Source organism: Equus caballus, chromosome 16 (genome assembly GCF_041296265.1).
Source record: "Equus caballus isolate H_3958 breed thoroughbred chromosome 16, TB-T2T, whole genome shotgun sequence".
Taxonomy (NCBI): Eukaryota; Metazoa; Chordata; class Mammalia; order Perissodactyla; family Equidae; genus Equus; species Equus caballus.
In genome coordinates this window covers 59535656-59549719 of record NC_091699.1, presented here as the reverse complement: position 1 = coordinate 59549719, position 14064 = coordinate 59535656, and the positions used below count along the sequence as shown (strand labels likewise).

The window sequence follows — 14064 nt, the reverse complement described above, 5'->3', positions numbered from 1 at the left end:
CGGTTGCCTAGGGACAGAGGGCTATTGATTGGAAAGGGGCACAAGTGCACTTTCTGGGGAAATGTTCTATATTTTAATTGGGGCGGTAGCCACACAGGTGTATACATTTGTTAAGCTCCTTGAACAGTACACTTAAAATCTGTGCCTTTACTTACACACAAATATCTCATTTTTTAAAAAAGCATTGAGAAAAAGAAACCATAAAAGCACAAAGAGAAAACAGGTACAAATTTTAGATTATCTTCAACCACTCTAGGAGGAAATTTGGCAATATCTAACTAAGTGAAACATACATATGGCCTTTGGCCCAGCAATTCCACTTCCAAGAATCAAACTTACACCCTGATTGCACACACAGGAAATGGCGGATGTACAAGATTAGTCACTGTTAAAATGTTTGTAATTATAAAAGACTAGGACCAACCCTAATGCCCACCAACAGGGGACTGGTTTAATAAATTATAGTGCAGCTCTCCCAGTGGGGTATTACACAGTGAAGACAGAAAGACAGAAAGAAAGACAAACGGGAAGAAAGAAAGACAGATGGGAAGAAAGACAGACAGACGGCAAGAAACAAAGATAGAGCAAAAGAAAGAGGACGCTTTCTATGTTCTGATCTGGGATAATCTCAAAAATATATTTTAAAAAAGCAAATGCAAAACAGTGTGTACGTTATGCTCCCTTTTGTGCAAAATTTTAAAAAACAAGAGGGAAGAGCTGAATAAGAATATATATTCGCATTTGCTTGTATATGTATAAAGAAATTCTGGAGGGATCCATCAGAAATAAAATTATTTAACCTGACTGGGGGTGAGGGGGTGCTGAGGAGAGAGACCTACTCCCTCCTTTTCATTGTAATCTTTTTATATTTTTTGATTCTTGATTTACACAAATTTTTAAAAGTTTTAATGCAATGAAAAAAAATTGTATGTAATCTTCCTTCATATATGAGAAAGCCAGTCGAATGATACCAAAAGCAGAAACCATACAGTGATAGACATAAATTCATAAAAAATTTAAAACGTCTCTACATCAAAAAAGCCCCCAAAATAGCTTAATAACACCCTACACCAGCAAAATCATGGCTGGAGATGGAGAAGCACTCTCACACACCACCGATGGCAGGGGTAAGCGGTGCAGCATCTGTCTGTGGAAATGTTAAATGCATAAACTTTTCACATAGCTCTTTAGCTGCCGGGAATTTATTCTACAAATGTATTTTGTTCAAGAACATGAGGATGTTCACTGCCTCGTTCCTTGTAAAAGCAAAAACAATACACATCCAAAAGTCCAACAACTGGAGAAGTTTATATAAAGAATGAGACAGCTTAGTACAGAACACCATACAATTGTTAAAAACTATAAGGCAGATCTAGATAAAGTAAGAGGAAGAGATGCCAAAATATGCAATTAAAAGAATGAAACTGGACCGCTTCCTTACACCATATACAATAATAAACTCAAAATAGATTAAAGGCTTAAACGTAAGGCCTGAAACCATAAAACTCCCAGAAGAAAATATAAGTAGTAAACTCTATGACATGGATCTTAGCAATATTTTTTTGGATATATCTCCTCAGGCAACAGCAACAAAAGCAAAAATAAATATATGGGACTACATCAAACTAAAAAGCTTCTGCACAGCAAAGGATACCATCAACAAAACAAAAAAGCAACCTACTGAATAGGAGAAGATACGTGCAAATGAGGTATGCTATTAGGGGTTAATATCCAAAATATATAAAGAACTCATACAACTCAACAAAAAAACACAAATAATCTGATTTAAAAATGGGCAGAGGACCTGAACAGACATTCTTCCAAAGAAGACATACAGATGGCCAATAGGTACATCAAAAGATGCTCAACATCACTAATCATCAGGGAAATGCAAATCAAAACCACAATGAGATACCACCTCACACCTGTCAGAATGGCTATTATCAAAAAGACAACAAAGAACAAGTGTTGGCGAGGATGTGGAGAAAAGGGAACCCTCGTGCACTGTTGGTGGAAAAGTAAACTGGTGCAGCCACTATGGGAAACAGTATGGAGGTTCCTCAAGAAATTAAAAACAGAACTACCATATGATTCAAAATACCACTGCTGAGTGTTTATCCAAAGAAAACAAAAACACTAAATTGAAAAGATATATGCACCCCTATGTTCACTGCAGCATTATTTATAATAGCCAAGATATGGAAGCAACCTAAATGTCCATTGGTAGGTGAATGGATAAAGAAAATGTGGTGTATATATCCAATAGAATATTAGCCATAAAAAAGGATGAAATTCTCCCATTTGTGACAACATAGATGGATCTAGAGGGTATTATGCTAAGTGAAATAAGCCAGACAGAGAAAGAATACCGTATGATTTCACTCATACGTGGAATCTAAAAAAAAAAAAAAGAGTGAAAAAACCAAAACAGAAATAGACTCATAGATACAGAGAACAAACTGGTGGTTGCCGGAGGGGAATGGGGTGGGGCATGGGTGAAATAGGTGAAGGGGGTTAAGAGGTACAAACTTCCAGTCATAAAATAAATAAGTCACGAGGATGTAATGTACATCATAGGCAATATAGTCAACAATATTGTAACAATTTTGTCTGGTGACAGATGGTAACTAGTCTTATTAGGGTGATCACTTTGTAATGTAAATAAATGTTGACTCACTACGTCTCGTACACCCAAAACTAATACAACGTAGTACGGCAACTATCTTCAATTAAAAAAATAAGGTAAAAAAAAGAAATGTTAAGTGCACAAACTTTTCACACAGCTCTTTAGCTGGTGGGAATTTATTCTGCAAACATATTTTGTTCAAGTGCATCGGGATGTTCACTGGCTTGTTCTCTGCAAAAGTAAAAACGATACACATCCAACAACTGGAGACGTTTATACAAAGAATGGGACAGCTTAGTACAGAACACCATACAACTATTAAAAACCGTAAGGCAGATCTAGATAAAGTAAGAGGAAGAGATGTCAAAATACACACTTAAGGGGGCTGGCCCCGTGGCCGAGTGGTTGAGTTCACGTGCTCTGCTGCAGGCGGCCCAGTGTTTCGTTGGTTCGCATCCTGGGCGCGGACATGGCACTGCCCATCAAACCACGCTGAGGCAACGTCCCACATGCCACAACTAGAAGGACCCACAACGAAGAATATACAACCATGTATAGGGGAGCTTTGGGGAGAAAAAGGAAAAAAATAAAATCTTTAAAAAAAATACACACTTAAGGTGAATAAAGCAAGCTGGAGAACAATTCGTAGAGAAAGTTGAAGAGCTTAAGGATATATTTGTGCATGTGTGCACTTGACCTATTAGGAGGATTTTTGGAAGGACACTTAAGGACCTAGTAAGAGTGGTGATGTTTGGGAAGTAGACCTGGGAATGGGGAGAATGCTCCCGAACCATGAAAGAATAAACTTCTGTTGTTTCAGGTCATCCAGTTTGTGGTAATTTGTTACTGCACCCCTAGGAAACTTATACAACACCTCTCTGAATATGTTCACAGAATGATATAAATAGAAAGGATTTAATAAAGTGAGATGGTTGCACTAAAATTTCTGGAGCAAGGAACTCAAGGCTCAGAGATTCAAGGGCCTGACCAAGGTCACACAGCAGTGAGCATGAGAGGTGACATCCAGGCTCACCTCCTGGCCACCAACCCAGAGCCCTGGTCCACACCACCTGTGGGTGGGCAGGAAAGCCAGGACCAGAACCCAGGTCATGCCCCTGGTCCACGATGGTCCGGGTGATGGTATGGGCCATGGCCATCCCTGCATGTAATTTGAGTGTGATCCCAGCAACATTTACAGAACCTTTGCTTTGTTTACCCGGCAAAGAGAAAATATTTGGTAAGAAAAACACAGCCCTAGCATCTGCCTGTTTTCAAAGGGGTTACCTGAAATTGGCAGTCACTGAAGCAGCTACAGCTGAGAAAATCTGAGACTCAAGGCCTTGGATGAGGGGTGGGAGAGATCAGTGCTGTAATGTCTGAAAATAGTTCCAAATCTTTCTCTACTGTGATTGTTCCTTGAGAAGAAGGGCCCAGCACCTGCTCTCAGGCCCTATTAAACCCTCTGCAGCTGGAGGACAGTCCCCATAGGAAGGACGCTCAGAGGGGACCAGCCCAGTGGCGCAGTAGTTAAGTTCACACATTCCGCTTTGGCGGCCCAGAGTTCGCCAGTTCAGATCCCAGGTGTGGACATGGCACTGCTTGGCAAGCCATGCTATGGCAGGCGTCCCACATATAAAGTAGAGGAAGATGGGCACGGATGTTAGCTCAGGGCCAGTCTTCCACAGCAAAAAGAGGAGGATTGGCAGCAGATGTTAGTTCAGGGCTATCTTCCTCAAGGAAAAAAGAAAAGAAAAGGAAGTACACTCGGGATGGCTGCTCAGGTCCCCACAGAGCCCTTCTCAGGGGAGAGGTCTGTGTGCCAGACCTGCAGGCCAGCGCCCTTTCCCAGGAGTTTTTGAACTGGAACTTTGGGAGGTGTTCCTCTGGTGGTAGAAGCTGGGGTAGGAGACTCCAGAGAGGTGCAGCTTACCCCCCACCCTGAGAAGAAGCCTGGCTAGGGTGAGAGAACAGGAAACCTACACCTAGCGAGAGGAGAGGCAGAAAGTGGGGCTTCTGGGGCCCCACAATTCCACAATCCAGTGCCTCTGAGGCCCAGATGTTCTCCTGCCACTTCCCTAATTACCAAAGACATTAGCAGCCTTCCAGAACTTTCTTCATTTTGCCTACATAGTTTTTTGCCTTCTTTCATTCATTGGAAAAGAAGGAAGAAAGCGAGAGTGGTTTGCCCATTTCACCCCCTCTCCAACTTCACGTTAAACAAGGGTCTATATCAGGGGCGTCCTGCCCCCACCACTGTGCAAGGTCTCAAAAGCTCCACGCTCGAGACTTTGTTGTCTGCCTTCCCCAGTAGACTGAGTTCTTAAAGCAGAAACTCAGTCTTGGTAAGTCTTATTATTTCTGCAACCCACGGGCTCCGCATTGTTGCATAAATAAATGATTTTCTGGCTCTTTCTTCACTTATCAGAGACAGATGAAAGGTTTGGGAGGCTTAATTCAAACTAGACGATTTCACTGGTGGTTTTGGATTTATGACCGTCTCTTGGAAAGCCAAGAAATGTTGAATGGTCAGCTGTTCCCTTGGAGGACACAGATTTTAATAAAAGCCAATGACACAAAGCACAAACCAGAAACAACAGATTAGTCCAAGCAAAATAAAACTGCCAAAGCTGTTGGCTACTGGGGGAAAAATAAAGGTGAAAGATGTTTGCATATTTATAAGCACCTGTTGAGAATTCAACGGTCAGTAAACAGGGCCACTTACCCAACCACGTGAAACTATGGTCTCGGAGATTCAGAAATGCTAAAAGCAAAGAATAATCCTGTAGATCAGTGGTGCCGAGACTTTTGGAACTGGTAAACAGTAACACGTGCAAGAAATGGAAGGGAACCTAAACAGGGTTGCCAGCTCTTTATTTTGCCAAAGAAGAACATCAAAAAAAAAAAGTGTATCATCTACTGTCCCCATAACTTCACAGAAGAAGGAATATTTTAACTCCAAAAAAAAGAGGAAGAGGGACAGGCCCTGTGGCATAGTGGTTGAATTTGGCGCACTCCACCTCGGCAGCCCAGGTTCACAGGTTTGGATCCCAGGAGCAGACCTACACCACTCAAAGCCATGTTGTGGCAGCAACCCACATATAAAATAGAGGAAGACTGGCACAGATGTTAGCTCAGGGGTAATCTTCAAGCATAAAAAGAGGAAGATTGGCAACAGATGTTAACCCAGGGCTAATCCTCCTCAGCAAAAAAAAAAAAGGGGGGGGGGAGGAAGAATGTAAACTCAGATTACTAAAGAAAGCCATTCTTAAGGAAGGACAAGCTAAAAACCTCACAGTATAGTTCAGTCTTGGATAGTGCGCAGATAGTACAGACCTTGAAAGGCAGACATTCTGAGACCCTAACACCATTGCAGGCCCCTGGAAGATGCTGGAGAAATATCACTACAGGGCAAAGATGGATCCATTTCAACTTCTGGTTCTGAAGTGGAATCTCGATCCCTTGACTTCCAAAGTGGAAGGCCATAAGGAGGCCTCCCTCCCAGCTGGTGGCCAGTGGTGGGCACGATATCTCCTTACTATGTGCCACAGCCTGGCATTCTTCCATTTCATTTCACTATTTGAATATGAGTCATCCGAGGCAGCTGCGTGATAACAGGAAAACTTTATTGAGCACTTACTCTGTGCCAGGCCCTATGCTAAGCCCTTCTCCTGAATTTTCTCACTGAATGTCCCTAACAATGCTGGCAGGGGAGGTATAATTATTATCCCAATTTTACAGGTCAGGGAATAGGTTTAATCAAGGTGATGGAACTTCTCCAAGCAAGGCCCAAACCCAAGTCTGATGCCAAAATCTGTGTCCACAAGCCCTGGAGGAGATGAGGTAAACAAGAGGTGAGGGAGACTAGGGAAAACAAGAACGATGGTCTTTAAAATTAAAATCAAATCTCTGCAAAGCAAACCCAAAGAAAACCCAGAAAGCTGGAATTCCACACTCTGCCTCAAGACAAATGAGAAAGTTAAGCATCGGCAGCACAGGCTGCTCATAAATCTTGAAGCAGGTATCTGTGCTAAATCCAGACCACCCCACACCTGCCATATTCCCCTCCTTTTGGTTCCCCACTCTCCCTCAGAGGACCTGGGAGCTGCAGGTGGTGGTGAAGTTGGGAGCAGCCCCACGGAGGACACAAGCCCAGCCCATGACAGCCCTTGAACAAAGTGCTTTCTCAAAGGAGAATTTGAGTAATAGCGGCCTAGTGATCCTCTCCTCCAGCGCCCTCCCCAAGCTCCTCTGTAAGACTGGAAATGCTAATTAATGGCCTCCATCCCACCCGCCACCAGCAAGACCACAGCAATCTGCTTCTGCTTCAATCTGAAATCAAGACAAACCCAACGGAGAGGCTCAGACACCATCCACAGCAGCTTGGGGAGTGTGCAGAGCGCTCAGGAGCTCCCGATAAACAGAAGAGTCTCCCCTAGACAGGGACCCCTAAAAGGGATACCCCCGAAGGGAGGCCCCTTAGAAGTGCCGGGAGGACATGAGGTTTAGCTCGAGTTCTAACACCAGCTGACCGCTTCCTGAAACACAGGGCCTTCAACTTGCCCTTGAGAAAAGTATGGACTTTGGCCAGGCTGAAAAAAATGTATTCACCCACACTCCCAGCCTTCCAAATAAAACACAGCTGTTAAAACACACACACACACGCACACACATATACACATCCTTTGACTCACCTCTCCAGCATTCTCCAACACTATAGACTCCCCCACGTTGCAGCCTCATGATCCCAAATTCGTCTGGCTCCCTCCCTCTTACACATCTTTGTACAGCAGTGTAACAAGGCTGGGGCTAGCACCAGAAGGAGGATATGAGTGTGTCCTCCTCAGAGAAGAGAAAGTCCAGAACCTGAGATCAAGTCCCACTTTACCTCTTCCCGGCCTGGTGTCAGGTAGCCAATTCACTTAATCCTAGGCTGGAAAACAGGGACAGCATCACCTACATGACCGGACTACCCGTTTCCTCAGTCAGTCAACAAATATTAATTGAGTGCCTACTGTGTGCCAGGCACTCTGCTGGATGCTTGGGATATTTGAATGAGCAAGATGGACCAAAAACACTGTGCCCTCATGAACCTTACATTCTGGTGCTGGGAGATCTGTAAAATGGGGATTGCTCATAATATTTCTGTGAGAATTAAATAAGATAATACATGAAACACACAACATACAGCCTGGCACAGGGTCAACTATTCTTATTATTACATTGATATTTACAGTATAAGCCATTTTGCTCACCATTATCCTTAATAAGAAGCTGCTCCTTTTACCTGGAATGTCCCTCCCTCCCTTTTGGCACCCCTTAATCTACCTGCTAGAAGTTCTCTGCATCTGTCTAGGCTCAAAACTGACTTCCCACACTTCCTCCTGGGAAGGATTCAGGAGCTGGGAGCTGGAGGAGTGCTTGTCTGCATCTCCACTAATCCTTTCTCATGGGTCTGCCTGGCACTGACTCTGTTCTACCGCCACTGGCAGCACCTGTGTCAAATAAGTTTGCATCCTCCATAGGCCAAAACAAGGCCCTCACACATATGGTGAGTGGAACTGACTTGAAAAACAAAATGCAAAAAGAGCTGAGAAGAGGTCAGACATTGAGGCGAGGAGAAAGTGCACATTAGAGAAAAAGTCTGAGAGAGCCAAATAACGGTGACCCTTAGTACCTGGCCAATGAGTTTAGACTTGAGTGAGCCCTCAAAGTCACAAATTTTTGAGCATCCAGGTAGAGTGGACCCTGATGGGCAGAGGATGAGCTGGCCCAACGGTGACCAAAGGAAAGCGCCCTGGAGGCCACAGCTCGACACGAAGCTCATCCAAGTCCAAGGCTATGATCTGAGTATTCTTGTCACAGGGAATCAAATTGCCCAGCAGAGCACTGTAATTCTCTATATTTTATCTTTCGTGCAGTTCCCTGCAAAATGGCCGGATTCCTCGGAAGGGGAGAATACACCACCCAAAAATATGCCACTTTGGCACATAGATTATTTTGAATTAAAGGTAATGAGAAACAGCCGAGACAAGAAGGACACACTGACCCTTGTCTCCCTGAAAGCAGGAGATAAATCTCCCATGTGAAAGGATCCCCCCGTACCAGGAGAATAGAAGGTATCCTTATCCCCAGATAAAGGGAATTTAGGGCCGAGAAGGCTATATAAGCAAATCTTGTTACTTCTCCACTAATTTAATACCTGAAGTCCCAAACCCTTTTGTCTTGTTAATTCTTCACAAATTTATTGTTTGTCTAAAAGGTGTAAAAGCTTTCTGTTTTGGTCACCTCTTTGAGTCTCATTTTTTATGGGGCTGCTGTACATATGAAATTAAATTTGGTTTTCTCCCGTTAATCTGTCTTATGTCAATTTAATCATTAGACCAGCCAAAGAACCTAGAAGGGAAGAAGGGAAAATCTCTCTGCCCCTATACCTCCAAAATGTCATCACCATTTTCTAGGGCTAGCAGGCCTGTCCCCTTTCCAAGTGCTGCCCCCATTAACAGGAAGGCCCAGTATCTAAAAGAATTAAAACTTCTCAATCTAAATGTCACTGGAACTTCAAATAAAGGCATAGCTAAACTCAGACTTGGCTTAACTCTGACAGACACACAGGAGTCCCGCCAGCTCACCAGGCACACAGGAGCTCAGACAAACGTGCCATGGTGAGGGCAGGTGGGCACTGATACTGAGTGAGGCTCAACACCCAGGAAAAAGATGGAGTGGAGTCGATTCAGGTAAACTGGGTCAGGGTATCATAGATAAAGCTCATTCAAGCTTCCAGATTTTCCACAAAAACAAGGAAACAAGGCAATCATTACTTAAGAAATTTGAGACCAAGAAAAATGTCCGATCAGGCAAAATGGACAGCCTCCCAGGAGCACTGTGGGCATTTTGGGGGCTTCGGGGATGCCTGTCTACCTGGCTCAATACTTTTTTTTTTTTTAGTTTAAACCTGAATGTTGTGCCTGCCACTGCCACTGTCCCCACCATCAATCTCTGCTGTAACTTAAAGTGTCATCTTTGCTTCAGAGACTGTCCATTTCCCCCAATTCTTCTTCCTTTTAAAGATTTCTTACTAACAAAGATTTTACTGGCCTTAAGAATCTCAGGCTGCGCTCCAAGGAAACTTGTTACAAAAGCCATGAGCCCACGGTCAGCTGTGTCACTGACTGGAAAACTGGAGGCAAGGCAGTGACCTGTCACCTCCACTTCCCCATCTGGGAAAGGGAGAGAACAGCTAGTTAGTTCCTCAAGGTCAGCAAAAACAATGCCACAATGCCAGAGGCCCACACCCTAACCTCCACTTCAGTTCTTAAAAATATCCTCAGGATTACTGTACCTTCCTGACTCAAACAACGGGCTTGCAGGCCCTACTCTGGCTAGTAAAAGAATCTTCATCTCAAAAGCAAAGATAAAATAATAAGAGGATATATACCATAGAAATGGGCCTTTGGTAGCAAGCACAAGAAAACAGAACTCAGCAAACAGAAGTTTAAGAATTCCACAAGGCAAAGTCTCTATTTGTCCCTGAGAGCCACGGGCTGGGAAGTCAAGAGAGAGGGGGTCTAAGCTCAGATCTACCACTAAGCAGCTGTAAGGACTAACAGGTGATGGGCCTCAGTTTCTTCATCTATAACACCATGATGGCCCCGCTCCTGACACTGCAGTTGTAAAATTCTGAGCAGAGTTAAAGACTCCCCTTTCAAATGTACAAATCCAGAATTTGTGGCAGCCTTGCAGCACCCTCCTTTGCTCTCCCTCAAAAAAAAAAAAACAACAACAAAAGTCCTAATAGCAAGGAGCCATTATTCCCTACCTTGCCAGCACTCACACAAGTCCCCACTGGGCCCCATGTCAGGCAGCCAGCTTGGTGTGGACAGACAGGCAGAACCAGAGTAACTAAAAGCATCCTCCAGCCTGCCTTTGCAGATGCTACTGGTGTGAACCTCACAGCCGCGTCCTATGGTACTTTCACAGTTCCGCTACAGATTTCAGCCTCCTCCATCTCTACACCACGCCCTCCCTTCCAAAGTCAGCTTCCCAGGGAAATGCTGATGTTCTCCTCAGCCTCTCTGGAGATGCCCCAAAGAAAGCTTGCAGTTGCCACCTAAAACTGGTTAGTCTGTCATAAGATCAATTAACAGATTATGATTAACTTTTTTAAAAAACCGAAAATAGAAAATATCATTATACTTCTCCCTGCAGAGAGAATAAATATACCATGAAGCTCTTGGTGCAGTTTTATATTTACATATGTATGTAGGTGGGTGTGGGTCTCTATAGTGGGTCTTGGTCAAAAAAGACTGAGAAACCTTATAGGCCTGAGGCAGTGGAATCTGACTTTGGGGGTGAATGCCACACACACCCATCGCACCAGCATTCCCTGCAGAGGATGCAAGTGCCAACAAAGGGTGCTTAGAACGCAAGCACCCATCCTGCAATTCTACAAAACAGTGCTGATGGAAAACAGTTGAAAGAAACTTCTGACTCTCCTACAAAGTAGTGCTTTCTATAAGGCACGAAACAGGTTGCTCAACAAAAGACCCAGTGATCTGGGTAACAGCCTTGCCACAAAAAGGTGCCTGGCCCCCGGGAGGCTCAGCACGAGGCATCGGGGTCGGGGTGGAGAGAAGCTGGGTGCTGGGAACGCAAGAACCTTTGCTCCCGGCTCTTCCTTCCCAGCGTAAGAGTTGACTGGGCCAACAGCAACTGGGCTAGGGACTAGAGACGTCAGAGTCCCTTTCTCTCCCCTTGTTTGAAAATGTTTTATTTTTCATATTGCACATCTCCTTAAGAATCTTCCCTAGGAAGCATCAAAGCTTGCAGCCGCCCAGAAACGCCCCCAGCTGGGAGTGGAGCTGGCCTGCCCTGCACACCGAAAAATAGGCGCTATTTCAGCCAGGTTGCAAACACGCAGGGCTCCCCGGCGGCGCGGGGACAGAGGGGGCGGAGTGCGCCTCCCAGGTTCCAGGCTCCGAGCCCACGTTTGAAAACGCTCCGGAGCAGAAGCCCGGGCTTCTGGGCTCTCCGCTTTTGAGCCTTCGGCCCCTGCTGCCACCCCGCCCCCAGACTCGTTTAGCCGAGGACGGCGGACGGTGCAGGCCCCTTCGGGCAAGCCCAGCTCACGATCGGGCGGGCTAGGGAAAAGGCCTGCCCGCGGCTGGAATCGCGACCCTCCTCCTGCCAGGAAATCCCGCCCCGAGCCCCGGCGCCTGCCAGCCAGAGTGCCCCGGGGGCGCGTCCGCTGGTCCTTTCATCAGAACCTGCTGGCGGCCCACGGGTCCCCTGCAGGATGAGGGAGGTGGGCCTGGGAGCGGCAGGTTCGGTACTCCGGTGGGGACGAGGCAGGCCGCGCGCCGCCGCAGTCCTGTCGCAGCCCCTGCCCTAGTCCCCCAGAGCCGGGAAGGCTGGAGCCGCCCCCCGAGCCCAATCCCGTGCAACAGGCCCCCCATCTGCACCTGGATGAGAGCGGGGCCCACGGGGATGGCCCGCCCGGCCGCCGCCTCGGGGGTCGTCAGCCCTGGCGCGCGGCCGCTTCCCGCCGGGAAGAGGCGCGGGGCCCGGAAGGCTGGAGGCGCCCCCCGCGCTTCCCGCGCCGCTACGCACCTCATTGCCCGCGGGTCCCACATGGCCGGGGCCGGAGGGACCGCTGCCGCCGCCGCCTTGGCAGCCGCTTCACGGGGGACAGGGCGCGGCGGGCAGTGCGGAAGCTCGAAAGCCGCGGCCCTGGGCAGGGGCGGCGCGGGGTCCCCTGCTCGCGGTGGCTCGGCTCCCGGGCCGTGACGAGCAGGGGCGGGGGCGAGGGGACCCCGGGTCCCGGCTGTGTGCAGCCGCAGACCTATTCCAAGTTTCCACGTAGTTGCGAAAGCCCGAAAAGTGTCACGTGCACGTCGCCGCTGGGTGGGAGGGGGTGTTTGTCACTGTGTTCAAAAGAGGCGTTTCGTTGTCTCCCATCTTGCGTGAGTGCTCCAATGGGGTGTCTCTCGGCCGCCTTTGAAAAATAAGTGTTTCGAGCCGGTGACCACGAGGGACAGAGCGTGCACACACAGACACACCCCTCCGACATGTTTCGGTCATCGGTGAATTCTGCTTTCGTAAACTGGGGCCCGCCGCGATTGTAGGGGAAACTGAGGAAATGGTCAGCCAACGGCCTTGGCTCGCCTCTCCTCCTTCCCTCCTGTTCCTCTCCAACAAAGAAACTAGGGAGAAAAGCCCACGGGTCAACGAACGCCGTGCCCATTAGCTCCCGCTTCCCGGCTGCCTCAGTCATTCGTTGGGTATCGAGTACTTACCGTGTGCTCGGCTCTCCATTCTGGAGACGCTGGGGATTCACACGCAAAGAGGCCAGTGAGGCCCCTGACGTCTTGATGCTCGCAGCCGTGTTCATGGCGCTTACGGAGGCGTGAACCTCGCACCACAGGCAGGAACTAACAAGGAACCTCCTGGAAGGGCAGTGATGACCGAAAGAGTTGGGAGACGGTTAGGACAACCTCAGGCTGCCATTTCTCCTTCGGTTGTCGGCGCAACAAGCTGCACACCCTTTCGCTCACAGCTCCTGTTTGGTCCTCAACTTCTAGGCGAAGGGGATTACTCTCCTCCACGCCAGGGATTTGGCCCAATCAGAGAGCAAAGCCCGCAGCCCTCTCTGGGGGCAAGGCTTTCGCCTACACTGCCTCCTGGTGGTTCTTGCATCCACCTGGGAGACCACGACACCAGGCGGGCCCAGGGGCAGGGAGAAGGACACCACAGTGCTTTAGCGAGAGGAACAGTACAGTTTCCAATGAGGCAGGCAGTATTTGGTGACTCATGGACACACCTAATGCACACAGCCCGTGTATTTCTCTACGCTGCTTATTCTGAATCAAGAACTAGCCTATCAGTCTAGCTAGTGGTCTCCTTGCTTCTGGAGGAGTCTCACCTTTAATTAATCTTCCCCAAATATCACATTGCATCACTTTCGATTAAAAAGCCTTCAGTGGCACCCCCATTGCCTACAGAGACCAGATTAGGTAGCTGGGCGTCTGAGACTCTTGGTGATTTTACCCTACCTTCCAGTCTTCTCCTCCTCACACAAACACTGTACTCCAGTGGTTCCCAAACTCGGCAGCACATTAGAATCACCTGAGGATCTTTAAAACAATATTGATGTCTGTCTCCTACTCCCAGATAGTCTGATTTAGTTGTTATGGGGTATGACATGGACATCAGTATTATTAAAATTCCCCAGGTGATTATAACATGAGGCAAAGTTTGGGAAACACAACTGGTCTCCAAACAGTTGGAGCTACTTGCATTTCTCAGACAAAATTGGTCCTTTCACTTTTAGGAGACTTTACATATCCTTTCTGCAGTGCTTTTCCCAACATCTCCCAGTTTTATATTTAGGAAAGGCCTATGCCACCTTTTCTAGCGTGCCTCTTCTTTTTGGCCAATTGCAA

The 14064-nt window shown here is 47.1% G+C and overlaps 1 protein-coding gene across 2 annotated transcripts in view; it reads right to left on the bottom strand.

Moving 5' to 3' along the window:
• The window catches only part of TRANK1 (tetratricopeptide repeat and ankyrin repeat containing 1), a 98828-nt gene extending 85631 nt beyond the window's left edge, over positions 1 to 13197 (bottom strand). Inside the window, exon 1 of one of the 2 annotated variants that reach the window (XM_023620746.2) lies at positions 12919 to 13197. In XM_023620746.2, the coding sequence (XP_023476514.2) occupies positions 12919 to 13013 (95 nt within the window). In that variant the 5' untranslated portion in view covers positions 13014 to 13197. Of the gene's footprint in view, positions 1 to 12232; positions 12540 to 12918 lie in introns of those variants that run through there. The other variant, XM_023620747.2, reaches the window with a different exon arrangement.
• Positions 13198 to 14064: the final 867 nt, after the last annotated feature.